Source organism: Lemur catta, chromosome 19 (genome assembly GCF_020740605.2).
Source record: "Lemur catta isolate mLemCat1 chromosome 19, mLemCat1.pri, whole genome shotgun sequence".
Classification (NCBI taxonomy): domain Eukaryota; kingdom Metazoa; phylum Chordata; class Mammalia; order Primates; family Lemuridae; genus Lemur; species Lemur catta.
This window is the reverse complement of record NC_059146.1, coordinates 6781365-6800648: the sequence shown is the minus strand read 5'-3', so window position 1 is coordinate 6800648 and position 19284 is coordinate 6781365. Positions and strand designations below refer to the sequence as shown.

Below are 19284 nucleotides of genomic sequence, written 5' to 3'. Positions count from 1 at the left end.
TACTGAAGCCCTCAGTGGATTGGATGATGCCCACCTACATCGGTGAGGGCAATCTTCTGTACTCAGTCTACTGATTCAAATATTTCCTTTCCACAAATACCTTCACACAGACACATCCAGAAATAATGTTTTACCAGCTATCTTGGCATCCCTTAGCCCAGTCAAGTTGAAAAATAAAGTTAGCCATCACATAGGTACTCAAAACTTATTTTTACACTAATGAATTTGGCCATTTATGATTTCTGAGAATCTTCCATGTACGGTATCTTATGTTATTTTGTCATCAACTCTGTGAGACAGGGAGAAGTATTATTATTTAGCTCCATTTTACAAATGAGAACTGATGCTTAAACAGTGATGTGCTCAACAAAATATTCTGATTTCTGTTCCATTATTTTCACTGTACCACAATGTGAAATTAACAACTCCACCCCAAGTACTTGAGATGTGGAAAACGGAATGCAAAAACACCATTAAAAGCAATCATTTTCAATGGCTTTCTAATGACTGCGGGGCTGAAATAGCAGGGAAGAGGTTGTGGATGCTCCATGGTATATCACACTGCCCTTTTTTCATAGTCTTAGAAATTAATTAAACCAGCTGATGGGAATAGTTATTAAATTCTAGGTAATTTTCATGGTGAATTAGTTCCATTCATTCTACCCTCTACACACTCTTCCAAATAGATATTATATAATACATTCATATGCCAGGATGTGCTTTACATATATCAAGTCATTTAATTTTCATAAGGACCCTATGAGGTAGGTACTATTAGTCCCAGTTTACACATGATGAAATTGGCTTATGAACTGAAGATGAACTAAGTAAGATTTCACTGATGCTTAACAAAAAACAGAAAAATAAAACAATATAGTGAAATAAGGCCAAATTTATATAAAGTTGTTTTTTTAATTTGTGATTATACCCTTTCTAGATTTTGCATGTTCTTACATGAACTCACTGGCCTGGTAGCTGGTATTGATTTTGGGAGGTAGCAAGAAATACAAACTAGCTAAAGTATAGATGAGACTATTGGAAAAGGAGACTACTGGAAAGGAGAACTTAAGGCAGAGGGGAAGTAGTGAGCCAGTTGAACAAAAGATCAAAAGAAGAGAACACAGAGGTTAACAAGGGGACTTAATATGCTTCATAGATTAGCTGCCTAAAATCTGTACTTGATGAATATGGGAAAGAAAAAAGGAGGAAACACTGTAATGGGATCAATTCAGACCAAATCATAGGTTAGCTAAGATTCGAGTAACACATAGTTGACTTCTCAGTAACAGCTGCTCCTATAGAAGTGAATCTTGCTAGGTCCACTGCCCAGACTTATATTAGTATAAAAAAGAAACCAATTATGGTTAGTGACCAGGGAGATTCCAATTTCTGAAAGTGATTGCAGGGTGTAGCTAAAATATGTGTATTACTAGAAATAAAAAGTTTATGATCCAAAGAGACACCCACCACACCAAGTTACATAGCCAAGTAAGATTTACTACATCTTTTATTTGGGATGGCAACGGCCCGTGATTCTACTTCCATGGGAAACTGCCCTAATACCCATCAGAGGAGGTTTCAGAAAAAAACCCTCTTCATGGCTTCCACAGTGCCCCTTCATCTTACTTCATGTGTCTCCCCTACCCCCAGCACCAAACTCAACTTTCCTTAAAAAAATAAAAACAAAACGTATCTCTAACTAAAGATTGTAATGAGTGCGATGCGCACTGTCTAGGGGATGGACACACTTGAAGCTCCGATTTGGGGGGGAAAGGGGGGAGCAAGGGCAATATATGTAACCTAAACTTTTGTATCCCCATAATATGCTGAAATAAAAAAATAATAAAAAAAAGATACATGTAAATACACATCATTTCCAGACATACTGACTGCAAATAAAAAAACCATATCTTTAGGATTTTGTAAAGACCATGAAGTGAAAGAGGACTATATTGCTCTTCCCACCTAAGAGATAATCATATTACTTTCTAAAACTTACGAGTTGAGATAAAGATGAGTAAATTTAAAACTCTTTAATAGGACATTATTAGTACTTATAAAATATATTTGCTTATCTACCTAACAATGACTATTTCCAGGGGGATTAGGAAAGCTGTCAAAAATCCCCTAAGATAATCAAGTAAAATAATGACTACAGGCAGCCAAAAAACTCACGTATGTGCATCTGCGCCTGTACATGAGATTCACAAATCAGCATTATAATCCAAGAACAGAAGACAGGTGGCAAAAAGGAAAGTCGTTGCTCAAAGTTAACACGCTCACTTTGTGGATGTGGGGAAGAACAGAAAGAAAGAAGTCTTCTGCCTCAGAAAATCCGTGAATGAGAGAATACATGAGGTGCCCTCTGGACAGAGCTTAAAGAAACAGTTGCACACACAGACTCTTTTAAAAAAAAGTGTTAATATTGCATTTACTTGGAAAGATGTGAATAAAGTTAACTAACATTACAAAAAAATTCACTATACCTATAAAGAAATATTAATAAATATGCTATTAGTTTACTAATCCATGAATCTAGAGAAGTATTCATTTACGAATACATTGTTTTCTGATTTTAAACCCTCCTTTCATTTTGCCTGATTTTTTTCCTGAAGCTAAACTAGAAATTGTAGGTTTCCCCTAAAAAATGCAATGCCATTCTTTCTTATAAATTACATTCTGATTTTCTTGTCAGCCAACTTCAAGGAGATCCACGTGTTCAATATGCTTGCTCGCAGCTTGCACCATACCAAATGGTTGTTTAATCCAAATATCTGAGCGGCAAACTGAGCTGATCCCTCCGGAGAAAGTATGGTTGAACAGCCCAGACCTATTGGTTCAGAAAGAAAAAGACAAAATTGCGCTGTTCAGTTAGTAATGAAACTATAACCTTGTAAACCATTTTATACTCAGAGTAGTCCTGTGAGCATAGAAAATAAAAAGCTACTGCATTAGTCTTATCTAAAGTAGGATCTGTGGAAGGAGTTCATTACTGCAGTGGTAAAGTGATTGTAAGAGTAAAGGTTGTAAGTATTTATCTGCCATGAAGGGATACTTTACATACATCATCACCCTTCTCACTGAATCCACTTACAAATAAATTCACTGTTTTGAAACTTCTTTTCACATATACTACCCCTTTAAATCCCTGGTGAAAGACATAAAAGTAAAATAAGGGACAAGTTAAGTGGGCATAAACACCTGTTCTTAGACAAACTTGAGGTATATTGTTTTGATAATTTTCTAGCTAATCTTTTCATTTTTACACTTGAACTATTTTAATATTTTTAAGCAGTAAAAAAGTCAAATCCAAAGAATAATTTTAAGACATGTCAAATTATAAATCTATCCAACAGTATTAACATCTAAAAGACAGTAGAATATCCTTGGGGGCCCATGTCTACTCAGTTTCTTGAGGTGGTACTAAGTCTAGTGTTTACTAGAGTCAATGACTAGCCAGCTTATAGATCTAAAAGCTCCAAGTTACTTTTTTATTGTTATAACTCAGTCACCCAAGTTAGAGTGCAGTGGCATCATCACAGCTCACTGGAACCTCAAGCTCTTAGGCTCACAAGATTCTCCTGCTTCACCCTCCCAAAGAGCTGGGATTACTCAAAATTATCTAGCCTGGCTATTTTTGAGCTGCTTAATGTTAATTTTACTGTCCTCATCTATATGAAGGGAATGACAACTAGTAGATACCTTATGTGACAACTCAATGAGCTACTGATACAGATAAAGAGCTTGGAGCATTGCCTGGTACATGGCAAGTACTCAATTAATGTCAACAATTATTATTATTAGCATGCTAGGTGGAATGTCCACTCTAATACCTTGAACACCTGTGCCTACTGCCCAGGATTCCCTGATGGCAGAATAGCTTAAACAGTAAAAAGAAAATTAGGTTATATAGTGACTATGATACCAGAGAAAGAGAAATATGGACAGTCTTCAGGATTTTACACAGGTCCACTATAAAATCACTCCTCAAAAGGTTATCCCCAATTCTGGTTATCATGATGTACAAATCTTCCAGATTTCCTGTCTCTCCTTGAACAGTACTACATAAAAACTGCCAAATTTTTGCCCATCACGTTCCCCATTTGAAAACTCCACTGGCACAAAGTTGGTTACAGCTTTATTTATAGCTACACTAGATTTTTAGGTTGAGACATTTGCAGAATCAGATGTCTACTTAAAAATGCATAAAGCATAAGATTTATCTCTGGAACCATATAAAAACAATGATAAAGAGAATAAAGAAAATAGGAATAGAGCTGGGCACGGTGGCTCACGCCTGTAATCCTAGCACTCTGGGAGGCCGAGGCGGGTGGATCGTTTGAGCTCAGGAGTTCGAGACTAGCCTGAGCAACAGCGAGACCCCGTCTCTACTAAAAATAGGAAGAAATTAGCTGGCCAACTAAAATATATATAGAAAAAATTAGCCGGGCATGGTGGCGCATGCCTGTAGTTCCAGCTACTCAGGAGGCTGAGGCAGTAGGATTGCTTAAGCCCAGGAGTTTGAGGTTGTTGTGAGCTAGGCGGATGCCATGGCACTCACTCTAGCCCAGGCAACAAAGCGAGACTCTGTCTCAAAAAAAAAAAAAAAAAAAAAAGAAAACAGGAATACATAAACACAAAGGACAAAGAGATAATAGGTGTTACAATTTGGTAGCTGAAAGGAAAATGCAGTTGTAACTGACTTAGCAGAACAAGGAAACTTAATCCTAAACTGGAAGCAGGGAAAGATGAGAATCAGCGTGACTGACATACAACTCCCCCCTAAAGGTTGAAGAATTAGTGGCACCAAATACCTTTGGAGCGCGAAATGGAAGGGAAAGTAGGCCTAATAAATGAAGAGGACTGACTGAAAGTCTAAGAAGCCAAAGTGAAAATAGGGAATTAAGTTTATATACATGTTGAGATCCCCAGCTTCCTATACCAAGCTTCCAGAATGCTGGCAGCCAGGTTTATTCACCCAGCCAGGCAGGGGATTGAGAAAAAAAGTTCTCTGTGTAATTCTGTCTAATTCTAGACACTGATGTGAGGGGTCTTTTCAAAGAACCACTCTTCCAATTGGCTTTTTACACTGCTCCATTTTTTTCTTTTTTTTTGAGATAGGGTCTAACTCTGTTGCCCAGACTATAGTGTAGTGGCATGACCATAGCTCACTGGAATCTCAAACTCCTGGGCTCAAGTGATCCTCCTGCCTCAGCCTCAGTAGCTAGGACTACAGGTGCATGTCACCACACCCAGCCATTTTTCAAATTTTTGTAGTGATGAAGTTTCACTACGTTACCCAGGCTGGCCTTGAACTTCTGACCTCAAGAGACCCTCCCACCTCAGCCTCCCAAAGTGCTGGAATTATAAGCATGAACCACTGTGCCCAGCCACTGCTCCACTCTTAAACAGCTGAGGAAAGGGATTAATTAATATGAAGCACACTATAAAAATCTCAGAAAAAAATATTACAAAGATTAAACAAGAAAAGGATGCCATAGGGACAAAAAGTCCAGAGAACAAAAAAGAGCTCTTGGTAATATCCCAGAAAGTATAGCAACAAGAGAAAAAAAATATCATAGAAATTAAGGAGGTTCAAATTTGAATAAATCCAAAAATGAGAGAAAAGAGAAAATGGAGGGGTAAGGAAATCAAATAATTCAAGAAAATTCCCCAGGACTAAGGAACCAGAGTTCCAGATTAAAAGAGCCCACTGCAAGTCCATGATGAAACAGACTCACCAAGTCACTTTTTAAGAACAATGAGGGCAGATAAAAGTTTCATCGCTTCTTGGCCTTTTGGCTAAGATCAAGTGTAGTATCTGTTCTTAACCAGTTTAATATCTGATACATCCTCTATCCAAGGACAAGATATTAAATGGATTTTTGGACATGGGAGATGGAACAGATTACTTTGTCCACTCCATGTACTGGCCTGGTATTGCAACCCCCTTGGGGTAAATAAAAGTTGTTTAAAAAAATAAATCCTAGAAATTTCAAAAAAGAAATTTGTAAAGGATATAGGATCAGAATGGTGGAAAGGCACTGGAGTTATCTCAATAACTCTGGATGCCAGAAGACAATGGAGTAATAATGCTCTCAGAATTCTGAGGGAAAATGATTTTCAACCTAGGATTCTCTTCCTAAACCATCAAATATGTGTGGGGCTTCAATAAAAACATTTTAGATATAGAAGGTCTCAAAGTTTACCTTTTATACTCTTCTCAGAAAGTTAACAAAGAATGTGCTGCAGCAAAATAAGAAATAAACCAAGAAAGGGGAAGACACAGGACCTAGGAAACAGGGGATTCAAGATGACAGAAAGGCAAAATGAATCTCTGAAATGATGGTAAGAGATCCTAAGACAACAGCAGTGCAGTAAGCCTAGAGAGAAGCCAGTCCATACTGCACCAGGTCAGAGGGCTCAAGTACTTAATGTACTTAACACATATCAAGAGCAGATACATCCAACTGTGAGAAAAGTTTGGGGTTTTAGTAATAAACAAATCAACTCCTACGAAAACAATATTGATTCTCATAACCTGCAGAAGATCAGATCATATTTTGGACTATGATGAACAAATGACGACACTGTTATTCTCTGAGATCCAGTTCTATCAGCCAATAGATACTACTTCCTTAAGTGTTATTTGATCCTCAATTTTTAAAAATAAAATTTCATTTTCCCTACAGAAGTAACAATCACATTTGCTTTAAAAAACTCAATACCATCAATTCTTGGGGGAAAAAAATCTGAACTGTATCTTACTACAGATCTCACCCTCTGTTTACAGAAAATATAAGGGATAAAAGAACATTGTTTACCATCACCTGGCAATGTAATCAGCCAATCCAAAATGTAGAAAACTCCACAGGAAAAATAAAAGGGAAAAAAGGAGGGTGGATTGTTACAGATTTAAAAAACAAACAAACAAACAAAAAAAAGCCTTGAGACATATCAACTAAATGCAACATAAAGACTGTGGTAGATTCTGATTTGAACAAACCAATTGCAAAAACAACTTGGAAAACATGAATACTAACTAGAAATGAGATGCTTTTAAGAAATTACTACTAATTTTTCTTAAGTGTGAATATATATCATGATTATGACTTAAAAATTAGAGTTCTTATAGCCTTGAGATAAATGCTTAAAAAAATATGTAAGTAGAAAATATTATGTCTAAGATCTGCTTTAAAATATCCAGCAGGAGGCTATAGATGCAACAAGATGTTAATTGCTAAAGCTGGGTAATGGGTATGTAAGATTTCATTATGCTATTCTCTCTACTGTTGTGCATGTTTAAAATGTTTGGAATAAATAGTTTTAAAAAATTCAATGTCTCTTACCACTGGGTAGTCGAAGAGAGGACCACACATCCTGAGCTCCCCAGTCCGGTGTGAGGGGAGGACAGTTGATAACTGGATATGCAGTGTTCCCAGACATCACTGGTCCCAAACCATTGCTTCTGCCTGCCACTGCCACAAATACAGTAGGAATGCCATCCCCTAGGGAAATTACAAGTTTGTGCTTACGTTATATATAAAAAGAGATGTAAAGATAGGTTTTTTATTTTTTAAAAAAGGCCTGTATGTCTTAATTCCTAGAGTAGTCTTCTGGAAAAAGCATATGTAAGACACTGTTCTTACACATACATTCCAAATATAATGTTCACTCTGTCACTTACTATAAGCCAAGCAATCAAGTAGCCAGAACAGGTTTGGCTATCTTTGAGATCTATAGTATAAAGGAGACTTCAGGGTGTTAGTAAGGGACTGGCTCATAGGCCTCTCCTAATATTGCTGACCTAAAGGAAGAATGACACCAACTGAACAGGCATCCTTCCTGCTGAGTGGTCCATCAACTAACAGGGTCCAGGGAGACCTAGTTAATAACTTTAGTTAACAGACTAGACTCTACTAAATAGAGGCTGGAGGTTTAAGAGCACTTCTCAAAATAAGAGTTGAAGGCAAGTTTAACGATATAGAACCAAATTTTTAAAGACCCCTTGGTATGTACGTGTGTGTATATATATTGAGACACGGTCTCTCTTTGTCACTCAAGCTGGAGCACAGTGGTGCGATCACAGCCCACTGCAGCCCCAAACTCCTGGGCTCAAGCAATCTTCCTGTCTCAGCCTCCCGAGTAGCTGAGACTACAGGCACATGAGACCCCTGGCTAGTTTTTAAATTTTTTGTAGAGACAAGGTCTTGCTATGTTGCCCGGGCTGGTCTCAAACTCCTGGCCTCATGTGGTCCTCCTGCCTCAGTTTCCCAAGGATTATAGGCATGAGCCACTGTGCTTGGCCAAGACCCCTTGATATATTTTTTAACGTACCTCTTAAACATTTCTTCCTTTGATAAATTTATAAATTATCTCTTTGTTCTCTAAAAGCAGAGATTTGTAACCTAGAATCCAAAGTTTTACATGTTGGCATTATTTTGGAGAAAGAGTGCTAGCTTTCATTAGCTTATCAAAGGGGTCTGAGACCCACCACCACCACTCACTTCCCGCAAAATTAATAATTATGCTTCCATAACAATTATCTTCAGAGGGAAAACTCAATTAACATTTTTCCAGTTGAGAAACATTTGGTTGTGAACTCAAGACTCCAATATTTTAGATCAATGCTATCCTATTATTTCTTTTATGTACTAAATTCTGAAACTCTTTAAATTTCATATCTGCCTCCCACAAAAGGCTGGCCATTAAAGACACCCGAGAGGATCTGCTGTTTCAACCTGAGCCCTCCTACAACTGGTGGGGGACTTTCTATTGGAGCACATTAGAAACAACACTCCAGGGGCTTATTAGGTAAAGATGCCAGAAGTTCTCATAATTCTAGTCTTTTGGCAAAATCAGAAATACCTGAAGTGCTCCAGTTATTTGAAGTTTACCTTCATACTCAGCTTTAATCCTCAGAGTTTCATCTGGTCCTTTATGGGCAGATGTTACCCGAAGTTCACATGGAACGCCAAAATTTCCACAGGCCTTCTTGATTTTCTCACAGTGACCAAAATCAGAAGTTGAGCCCATCAATACTACAACCCTGCACTGACTTTCTGATTTCAAAAGCAACTGGAAAAGAAAAATGTGGATATGAAAAAGAACGTAAAGACAAAAATGGATAAGTACATGAATGAGTATCGTAAGAGTAGTCACTTTACAGAGCTATAGTTTGTAGTAAAATTACATTGGGGCAGAGTATTTTCTTAACAGACCAAATTAAGACAGAGACAAACAGAAAAAAATGATAAACGATTTATTTTTTTAAAAAAATCTCTCTATATAAGGGAATGTGGTCTTCATAAGTAAGACCTAAAGAATACAATTATTTTTATTTATTTATTTTTTTAATAGAGACAGGGGTCTCACTCTTGCTCAGGCTGGTCTCGAACTCCTGACCTCAAGCAATCCTCCTGCCTCAGCCTCCCAGAGTGCTAGGATTACAGGCGTGAGCCACCGCACCCGGCCAAGAATACAATTTTTAATCAAACTGTGTTTAATATAATAAAAAGCAAGAAAAAATACTCAAATATTTTAATATTCACAAAATTATAATAAAAAACATTTCATCCTAAGAGATTTAGTACATTCTGTTTAGTGGAGGCTTTAAGGAATAATCAGGCAAACTGGAAGACATTATAAACCTTTTTAACTTAATTGCTTTGAACTCAAAATGTACCTTCCTATATGAAAATAATGTTCTAAAGCATGATTATGGTCCTTGGATAACCATCAACCCCATTCAACTTCCATAGAATTATAATAATACCGTAAAACTTAACTGACATTTTAAAGTTACATGGAGTTCCATCCATCCCATGCCAATGGAACTCTGAGTAGCAGTGGAGGCAGGTAGGAAACGTAAGGTTTCTCCTACAGGGGCAGAGACAAGACAGGATCCCAGGTTTCCCCAGTAGGATCTGAGAGGAGTGTACTGGCCAGCTTAATAGCAAGTAATTCCAGAATACCAGTAAAGACAGTCCAGCTGGCACATTTCCTAAAGGTCCTCCTCTCAAAGTCACTAAAAAAAAAAAAGAACTACATTCTCCCATTTTTTTTTTTTTTTTTGAGACAGAGTCTCACTCTGTTGCCTGGGCTAGAGTGAGTGCCGTGGCATCCGCCTAGCTCACAGCAACCTCAAACTCCTGGGCTTAAGTGATCCTCCTGCCTCAGCCTCCCAAGTAGCTGGGACTACAAGGCATGCACCACCATGCCCGGCTAATTTTTTTTAATATATACTTTTAGTTGTCCAGATAATTTATTTCTATTTTTAGTAGAGACGGAGTCTCGCTCAGGCTGGTCTTGAACTCCTGACCTCGAGCGATCCACCCGCCTCAGGCTCCCAGAGGGCTAGGATTACAGGCGTGAGCCACCACGCCCGGCCTCTCCCACAGTTTTTGAAATAAGATTATCTTAGAAGAAAAACACATAATACAATACAGGCTTACAATAGGAGGTTTACCTCTACTCTCTCTGCAACCCACTCAAAGTTTTTCTTCACCATCTGGAGCCCTTCAGGAGTTACTTCTTTGAGGTCCCGATAAGACTAGAAAATAAGATAGAAAGTTTAGGAAACAAATATCTCTTGTTATCTGAAACTAGTTGGTTTTGGGTAGGGAATATGAAGAGTTTGCAAAGCAAGGGATAAATCTGAAAATGTATCTTAGTCTATAAATCTATTTCCTGACTTAAACTAGAAAAAGTTCAATAGTGAAGTATACTTTTATTTTCATTTAAGGTTAAGTGCTTTCTACACTAACAATGATAACGAACTGCCCTGGGAATTCTTGTATGTTAAGTATAGAAAGGATCTTGCCCTAATTCTATTTTTCTCTTTAGGAAAGAGAAGTGGAGCCTGATTATCCAAGTCGTCCTAAACGACTTGGGATAAAGTCCCAGATCTACCCTTTACTCCAGTAATTATGAAGATACTTATCCTCAGTTTTCAATTAGCCAAACAAGTATAATATTAATATTTGCTCTATTATTGTGAGTCTATTAAGATAATAACTGAGAAATTTGCTTTATAAATGTTAAGTACTATTCTTATGTCAGGATTTAGGAAATATTTATCTTCAAAATTAAATAGCAATCTGCAAATCACTTCCTGCAGATCACATGGGGCAGAAAAATCAAGTTCATATCATAAAGAATAACTGCCTTTCTTTTACTCTGATCTCTTTCTCCTCTAGCTAAGTCTGATCTTGCTAAGGATAAAAAACTTGAAGCATTATTTACCTGCTTATCTTTCTGTTGGCTTCGATCTCCTGATGGCCAGAGTCTCCAGGAATCATTATCAATAACATCAGCAAGAACAATTTCTTTGGTGGTTATATCAACACCAAATTCAATCTAGAAACAGCGTATTACCAAAGAAAAAATTTTAAGAACTATACTATACAATATTTTTCAGTTATAACCTTTACTTTCAAATCTCTTTATCTGTACCTTCATATCAACCAGTGTACAGTTTTGGGGCAACCAGGATTTCTCCAGTATTTCAAAAATAGCCTGTGTAGCGTGACTCATGATGTCAACTTCAGTTTGGCCTATGACAAGTCCAGCAAAGCAAAATTTCGCAGCTATTAGCTGTTCCTCAGACCACTGTGGGTCATTATTGGCATCATCCTGTGAATAAAGTACAGCAGAACAATTAATTTAAACCTAAAATTTTTGAACTCTTCAGAAAACCTGAAGTCTTTTTCTCCTTGAGCATAAATTCCTCAAAAAAATTTTTTGTTTATGGTACCCTTTAGGTCAAAGCAGTTATTCTTTCTTAACGTGTCTACTTTTAATAGGTACTTTAAAATTCAAACTAGGTAACTTATTCTAGGTCATTAAGTATTTTAAAGAATTCGCTTTCTCTCTATAAACCAATTTAAAAACAATTTAAGTTTATGATTTTTATTTTTCTTTAGTAAGAGTCATCGGATATGATAGGAAGGCCAGAATACATTTTAACCAATCAAATCTTTCCAAAATGCAGTTCTCATAACCTCCTGGTTTCATTTTTGATAAGAACTCATACAGGACTCCAAGTCTTTAGGAACATTATTTGATAATCCAAGAGATCTCACAAAGTAAAGAGATTAGTGAAAAATAATTTCATTTTATTCTAAGCGGGGTCTCAACTTTACATGACATTTTATAGACTCTTCATTTGCATAATTATAATCATAATATGTACAAGTTATGCAAGTCACTGACTGAAAATCCAACACTGACATTGCTTCCCAAGCAGATCTATATTTAACAGCTTAAATCAAGATGGATAAAGTAGTCTGAACAAAGCCCATAAAAATCTGTAACCAGTGATTCTTACATCCTTTATTGTATGTATTTTCACTTATAAGAGACATTGATAGTACAGTTTCCCTTATTAGAATATAAAAAGACTTCAACAATAAGTTTAAAAAACTTTTGAATTAAATGTTACTGTTTTCTTCCTAGTAATGGCTAACTTTACTCATTTTGTTAGTCATCTTGATCCAAATGTAAGTAGATTTTCAGATGTTTTCTTTTAAAAATGTGATTTATCACTGCCAATGAAAGTGTACATTTTGACATAAATTTCTGAATGACATCTTCAAAATCAAAAGCTTTAATAATGTTTAAATCTTTTGAGCTTGTAATTGTAAGTTTCCCACTACATTATAGTAACATATAAAACAGAAGCATAAAATAATTACCTTGAAAAACATTTCCACTTTAGGTGGGTAAAACTTATAACCTTCTTTAACACCAGGATTTCTTTTAAGAAAAGAACCAGTTGCTATTCTTCTGCAAACCCATTCAATTGGTATCATTTCACACTGGGGTGCAATGAAAGCTGTCTCTCCACATTTTTTGGTGAAAGCAGTTTTGATACCTACATATTGATGACATAAGTTAAAAAAAAGGCACTGAAATTTTATTTAAATAGATCTGAGGAACAAAATTCTACACTTTACAAGAAATGTCTAACAAAAATAAATGTAATTTTTTAAAAGGTGAAAGTAGGAAAACAAAATATGGCTTTCTGTTGCTTATCAGAGTATCAAAAAATATTTCATTTAACTGTTACATGGCAAAGTATATACTGGACCTAAAGTATATACTGAGACTCACTATGTTGCCTAGGCTGGACTCAGATTCGAACTCCTGGGCTCAAGCAGTTCTCTCACCTCAGCCTCCCAAGTAGCTGGGACAATAGGCGAGAGTACCAGGCTTTTCATTCACTTTTGAGCAGGAGGGAACTCTCGAGACCTTTGGTCTAGTTCAGATCTCTCACTTGAGGAATGAAAGGATGAGAGGGTATTGGGGGTGGTCTTCTGACACTTATCAGGGCTTTGCAGTGGCAAAGGGATTTGAAATTTTGTATTGTCTCCAAGAGGCAAAACAAAGAACACTGGCAAAGAATTACAGAGCGTAAATTTCAGTTCATTCAGTTCTGTTAAAGCTGCTTAATACCAAAATGGGCTTCCTTCACAGTTATTAAGCTCTTTCAGACTGATGATGGCCTTGGAGGGAAATTCCACAGGAAATACTCATCAGATAAAGATTGTAGCAGGCTGGGGAACTGGAGGCTGAGGGTGGAGGATTGCTTGAGCCCAGGAGTTTGAGACCAGCCTGAGCAACACAGTGAGAACCCCTCTCTACAAAACATAAAAAAAATTAGCCAGGTGTGGTGGCAACCACCTGTAGACCCAGCTACTCAGGAGGCTGAGGCAGGAGGATCACTTGCTACTCCGCCCAGGATATGCGGTTGCTGTGAGCTATGACAACGCCACTGTACTCTAGCCCAGGCAACACAGCCAGATCCTGCCTCAAAAAAACTGCAACAAACTGTTAAATTACTTGTAACTAAATGATACTGCTAATTCCAAATCAAGTAAAGCGTTACAGTGAAGTTCAAGAGTTCTTTCTTCGACTAAACTTAGCTTGTGACATTCCCAAACAGGTTGTTAATCTAAATTAATGCTGATTCCCCATGAAAGAAATCAGTGTATGAGAGAGACAGAAGGGGGAGGAGGCTATGAGGGAATCACTTACCTGCTTCCTGTAACAGCTGAAAAATACAACAGGTAATTTTATTTGAGATTGCAGCTTTTCCTTCCAGGTGATTTTTTCTAGCTGCATTTCCTGCTGTAATCTGGTCCTTGGACTGCAGGAGGACTTTTCCTGGACTATCTAACAATTCATAGACTTCTTTTGTTTTACCCTCATACAGTTTTTGACCAATGTTCAACACTGTGGAGATAAAATGGAAATATATCAGATATCAAAAAGAAATTTCCTAAATATTAAAGACTAAATCTCCTAGATGATGGCTCACTAAACATATAGAGTAAGTAATAATCTTAATAAAAATTAAATCTACATAAAACCTTATACTCTACAAAGTATTTCCTCATGTATTATTACACTTGATTCACATAATTTTATGAAGAATTATAATTATCTAAATACAAAAATTTGGAAACTAGGAATCAAAAGGGTTGAGGTCATTTAGTTAGGAAATGAAAGAGCTAGACAAAATCCTAAGTCTTTTTTTTCTTTTGCAATGTTATCTTGTTTCTGCTAAATTACTTTTTTTCCCCAAGTCATTTTACCCTGATAAATCCTAAGTCTTCTGATATCAAATTTAGAAATTGGGTGTGTGGAACAAACCAATGTTTTTGAAACGTGGTCTAACAACCTACCTAACAGAGGAAAACAAACTATCCAACAGAAAGAGAAATAAACTCATAGGACATAATTGCCCCTTTGAAGAGAAAACTCACAACACAATTACCCACTTTGTTTTGTTTAATTAAAACACTTGTGGCCTAACTCTTATCTCTAAGACTTCATTTTCTCAGCCTTGAAGAGCCCTAAGTGGACAATACGAGTACGAACTCTGGGTTCAACTCTCTGCCTCAGCTCCTGCAAGAAACACATTGCAAGGGCTCAGATAAGCTGCCTTCACAATTCTCCCTCCTTCTTTCTTAGAAAAATAAACTTTTACTTCTGTATATCCTAATCACTGTCTTAGAATTCCTTCTCATTGGAGTGCGAAGTTCCACCGTTTCAGTTTTATCAGCACAAATGGCAAGAACGATCTTTCCTGAGGATCTGACCACTCGGGGAAAAAATGATCATGTAACTATGTAAACTTGACCAATGCAAAGTAAAAGAAGAGAATATTTTTTTTGCTTGAAGGTTTTACAGTTCTCCAACGCCATCATGGCATCAAAGACTACCTAACAAAAAAAAATAAGGTAAAACCACACAAAACCTGGATAGATTTTCAGAAGCTGCAATTATTAACCTTCGGGGGAAAAAAAAAAGGTTACTGACCTAACGAGAAAAGCAAGACTTTGGTTTGAAAATTGAACACTAGATTTTCCTGTGTTTTGCAGTTATCTACTGATTCCAAATACTTAGTTCCAGGCACCTCTCCGACCCTTGGCCATTTCTCGTTCTATTTTCCCTCTTCCTCTACTTTGCTCCCTTTCCCGCATCCCAAAGGCGAAGTTTCAGTGAGTTCGGGGAGGCCCCGGCGCTCGTCTCCCAGGGCCTGGGGCCACGTGTGCGGCTGCAGGAGGCCGGGCACCGCCCCGGGGCCCACGCGCGTCCGCACAAACCCGCAAACCCCCGGCCGAGGGGCCAGAACACCGCGGAGGGCAGGGATGCCCCGGCGACCCGGACGCCTGTTACTCACCCTCAGCTGTCGCCATTATCCCGAGTGGGCTGCGGGCAGCGCTGCCTCTTGGAAGCGACGCAGAAAGCTAGAAAAGAGGAATGGTCGGAGGATCACGAGGCGGGGAAGGGAGGCGCGGCCCACAAACACGCCCCCTGGTGGGCCACGTGTCCCCACGGCGCTCCCGCCGAACGCGGCGAAAGCTACAGAGCCAGGAAGGTCTTCGCCGACCCGCAGCAACGAGGACTCCCGAAGAGAGCACAGCCCCCGAGGCTTCCCGCCGCGCAGGCGCAGCGAGGCACGCCCGCCTCCGCCCCGCCCCGCGCGGGCGCCGCTCCAGGAGAGCGGAAAAGTGGCGCGCACCGCAGCCCCTCCCCTCTCTGTGGAGGCCGGCAGACCCGGGCCCCTTCTCGCTGCCCGAGCAGCTTATAGGTTGGAGCGTACCATGTCGTGTCGGCCGGGGGGAAGTATGTGGGGACGGGCATATAAAGTTTATATCCTCTCAAAGATACATGATTTAACTTCGCTATCTCATCACCTTAGTCTTGGGTGCTGGAAAATAACGGAGATTCCCACGTGCACAAAAATTAGCTTTCAGGATGTCTCCTGGGGAGGGCTGGCTCCACCCCCTCGCGTTCCGTGACTCCTCCCCTCAGCCGCGGAGCCTCCCCCTTCGCCCTCGCTCATTGGTGGGCGCGGAGGGGGCGGGGCGGGGCGTCTGGGCGGGCTAGTCACGCCTCCTCAGGGAAAGCACGCGCCGCCGCAGTAGCTGGGGTCTCTAGCCGCCGCGGAGGAAGCGGCTTGCGGGAGCCTCTGGGGAGTACGGGCCGAGCCGGCAGTTGGTTGGTGCTTGGTTCTCGGCCGCGGCGACAGGTCCCTCCACGTGCTTTCGGCGGCGACATGGAGCTGGAGGAATTGGGGATCCGAGAGGAATGTGGCGTGTTCGGGTGCATCGCCTCAGGAGAGTGGCCCGCTCAGCTAGATGTGCCGCATGTGATCACTCTGGGACTCGTGGGGCTGCAGCACCGGTGAGCAGCAGGGTGAGGGGTGGGGTGGCGGGGTGTGCACTTCCACATCTCCCCAGGCCGCCTCCCGCGGTCAGAGTTGGCGGTTTCGTGGGCACCCGAGGGCCGGGAGGACGGACCTCTCTTACCTGGACCAGTACCTGCCTGTGGCGTCGACCAGCCTGCCAAGGCGTGCGGGAGGGGCACCTTGCCTCCGTGGATTTTAGCCTGTCCCACCCATTCTCCCAACCTCTAATGCCCTGTAGGGGCTCTCCCCCTCCCCCCGGGTCTACGCATCCTTGTTGAGTCTGGCCAGTTTGTAAGGCTCTGGTGAGCTTGGTCTAGCCGGGTCAGGGCTCCTCCCCGACTGCCTGCCCCTTCTAATCTCCCTGAGCCTGGAGCTGGCCTTGGGATAGGCTCGTGTGGGGTGGCGGCTGGTGCTGGTCCAACATAAAAGCCCTGCAACACCTTAAGGTTTTCGCGCGGGCCCTCCAACCACCACAAGCTTTTGTTTGCAAGGGCAGAGCTGTTGAGCAGACTGTGGGTTTGAAAGCAGTCAGAGCTATGGGAACTTGGGGCTCCTAGACTTTAGACCCGGGGAAACGGGACTAATTGGTGTTCGGAGAATCTGCCGGTAGTAGACCTCATATAAATTAAGTGAAAATAAACCAGCTACAGGGAATAGTGCATCTGGAAAAGATTCAGTGGTAAACATTTTACATAATGAATGAAAACGTTTGTAGTAAGATGCCAAAAAGTAACTCTCTTCTTTCAAAGGGGGCAAGGGCCGTAGTGTCTGTATGTCAAGATACACATTGACTTTGAAAAATTGGAAGATCCCTTGGGGTTAAAAACAAAAACCAAAAACAAACTTGCTTCCATGATTTTCTTACTACTGGACCTATCTGGAAGTAGCTGTAAATTATTCCATTGGATACAAACCTAGGTTTGACAGGATCACTGAAAATATTGCAAAGTTTCCATAAGGTAATATAGTAGCAACAACTTGTTAAGGAACTTGGTAATAATACTTATCAGCAATATGGGTGCAACATGCATAAATGCATTACAAATGATTAGCTTTCCTTCAACCAAACTTAAATTAGTAGTCTTTTTGCTGTTTTCAGGGTCCCCAAATACTTGAATTTCAGTTCCACATTTTGTGTATCTTGTTTACTAAAAAGTTGAGAGTAACTCAGAATCTGGGATTAATTAAAAAGAATACTTTTAACTTGAATAACTCCAATCTTGGATAATTGTGGGTTGATCATATAGATTTCTTGTTTTAAAAAACATTTATTGAGAGGATTTGATATATAATCCAAGGAGAAATTAAGATCTGATTATGTGGTAGTTCCAAGAGCAACATTAGTTTATAACATTCTTAGGAGAAGTAATTTTGGATATCATGTCATTGGGGTGGGAAGGGAATCTAGGGATCTTTAGAGTTGCCTGGTAGTCTGTGGGAAATACATGAACTGACCTTGAATTTTTTTTTCTTAATTATATTTGCTTTTTTAGCCAAAATTACTCAGAAAGTTCTTTTCATCCCCTACTCTCCTCCCCTTTAAACCTATGCCTGAAGAAAAAGGACCTGATGTAAAGTTGTTTTTTTTTTCATTTAGATGGTGGCACTAATTGGAATTCTAGTACTCAGCGGAGGAAAAATACTTGGTATATATAGTTATGGTGTATTTTTTCCCCCTTTGTTTTTTTTTTTTTTTTCAAATGACTATAACTTGATTCTTAGTTACATGTACCTATTTTCTACAGTTACTGTTCTGTGAAAGAATTATGAGAGTAGATAATACAAGATAAGGGCAATAGAGAAGTGATTGTGTAGTAGTACAGCAGTATTAAATGGATACTATTAGCCTGCTTATATGACCAAATAAGTCTTTGTTAGGAGACTTTGGTGTTGAAAAGGGATCTTATCTTTGGGAGGCCTAGGCAGGAGGATTGCTGGAGGTTAGGAGTTTGAGACCAGCCTGGGAAACACAGTGATATCCCATCAACAAAAAATAAAAAGGAAAAGAAAATGGATCTTATCTTCTTAAAACATGGAATCTAGAAGATGCTATTTGATCACTTTTGCTTTGTATTTGGATCTTTTTTTTCCCCCTTAGGCATAATCTGATCTAAAAAATTTAGTCCCAGAGATAAACAGAATACCTGAGAGTTGTAATACGTGTTTCATATAAAAACAAATGGAGGCCGGGCACGGTGGCTCACGCCGGTAAGCCTAGCACTCTGGGAGGCCGAAGCGGGAGGATTTCTCGAGGTCAGGAGTTCAAGACCAGCCTGAGCAAGAGCGAGACCCCGTCTCTACTAAAAATAGAAAGAAATTATATGGCCAACTAAAAATCTATATAGAAAAAATTAGCCGGGCATGGTGGCGCATGCCTGTAGTTCCAGCTACTCGGGAGGCTGAGGCAGTAGGATCGCTGAAGCCGAGGAGTCTGAGGTTGTTGTGAGCTAGGCTGACGCCACGGCACTCATTCTAGCCTGGGCAACAAAGTGAGACTCTGTCTCAAAAAAAAACCAAAAAAAACAAACGGAGCATAAATTACTAAACAGTTATGCAATGGATACTTAATCCAGATGGGTTCATCC

General features: G+C 39.5%; 2 protein-coding genes and 1 non-coding gene across 3 annotated transcripts in view; 2 read left to right on the top strand and 1 right to left on the bottom strand.

Annotated features, from left to right (window-relative positions):
• Positions 1 to 2549: 2549 nt before the first annotated feature.
• Positions 2550 to 19284, bottom strand: part of PAICS (phosphoribosylaminoimidazole carboxylase and phosphoribosylaminoimidazolesuccinocarboxamide synthase) — a 33362-nt gene continuing 16627 nt past the window's right edge. Inside the window, exons 6-14 of the mRNA XM_045531679.1 lie at positions 15689 to 15755; positions 14038 to 14235; positions 12696 to 12874; positions 11455 to 11634; positions 11245 to 11358; positions 10469 to 10552; positions 8898 to 9078; positions 7350 to 7508; positions 2550 to 2830 (exon numbers count right to left, since the gene is read on the bottom strand). Of these exons, the coding sequence (XP_045387635.1) occupies positions 2673 to 2830; positions 7350 to 7508; positions 8898 to 9078; positions 10469 to 10552; positions 11245 to 11358; positions 11455 to 11634; positions 12696 to 12874; positions 14038 to 14235; positions 15689 to 15755 (1320 nt within the window). The 3' untranslated portion in view covers positions 2550 to 2672. The remainder of the gene's footprint in view (positions 2831 to 7349; positions 7509 to 8897; positions 9079 to 10468; positions 10553 to 11244; positions 11359 to 11454; positions 11635 to 12695; positions 12875 to 14037; positions 14236 to 15688; positions 15756 to 19284) is intronic.
• On the top strand, positions 5783 to 5971 carry LOC123624924. The gene has a single exon (XR_006730284.1). It is a non-coding gene; the product is annotated as a U2 spliceosomal RNA (small nuclear RNA).
• The window catches only part of PPAT (phosphoribosyl pyrophosphate amidotransferase), a 34271-nt gene continuing 31403 nt past the window's right edge, over positions 16417 to 19284 (top strand). Inside the window, exon 1 of the mRNA XM_045531678.1 lies at positions 16417 to 16695. Within this exon, the coding sequence (XP_045387634.1) occupies positions 16568 to 16695 (128 nt within the window). The 5' untranslated portion in view covers positions 16417 to 16567. The remainder of the gene's footprint in view (positions 16696 to 19284) is intronic.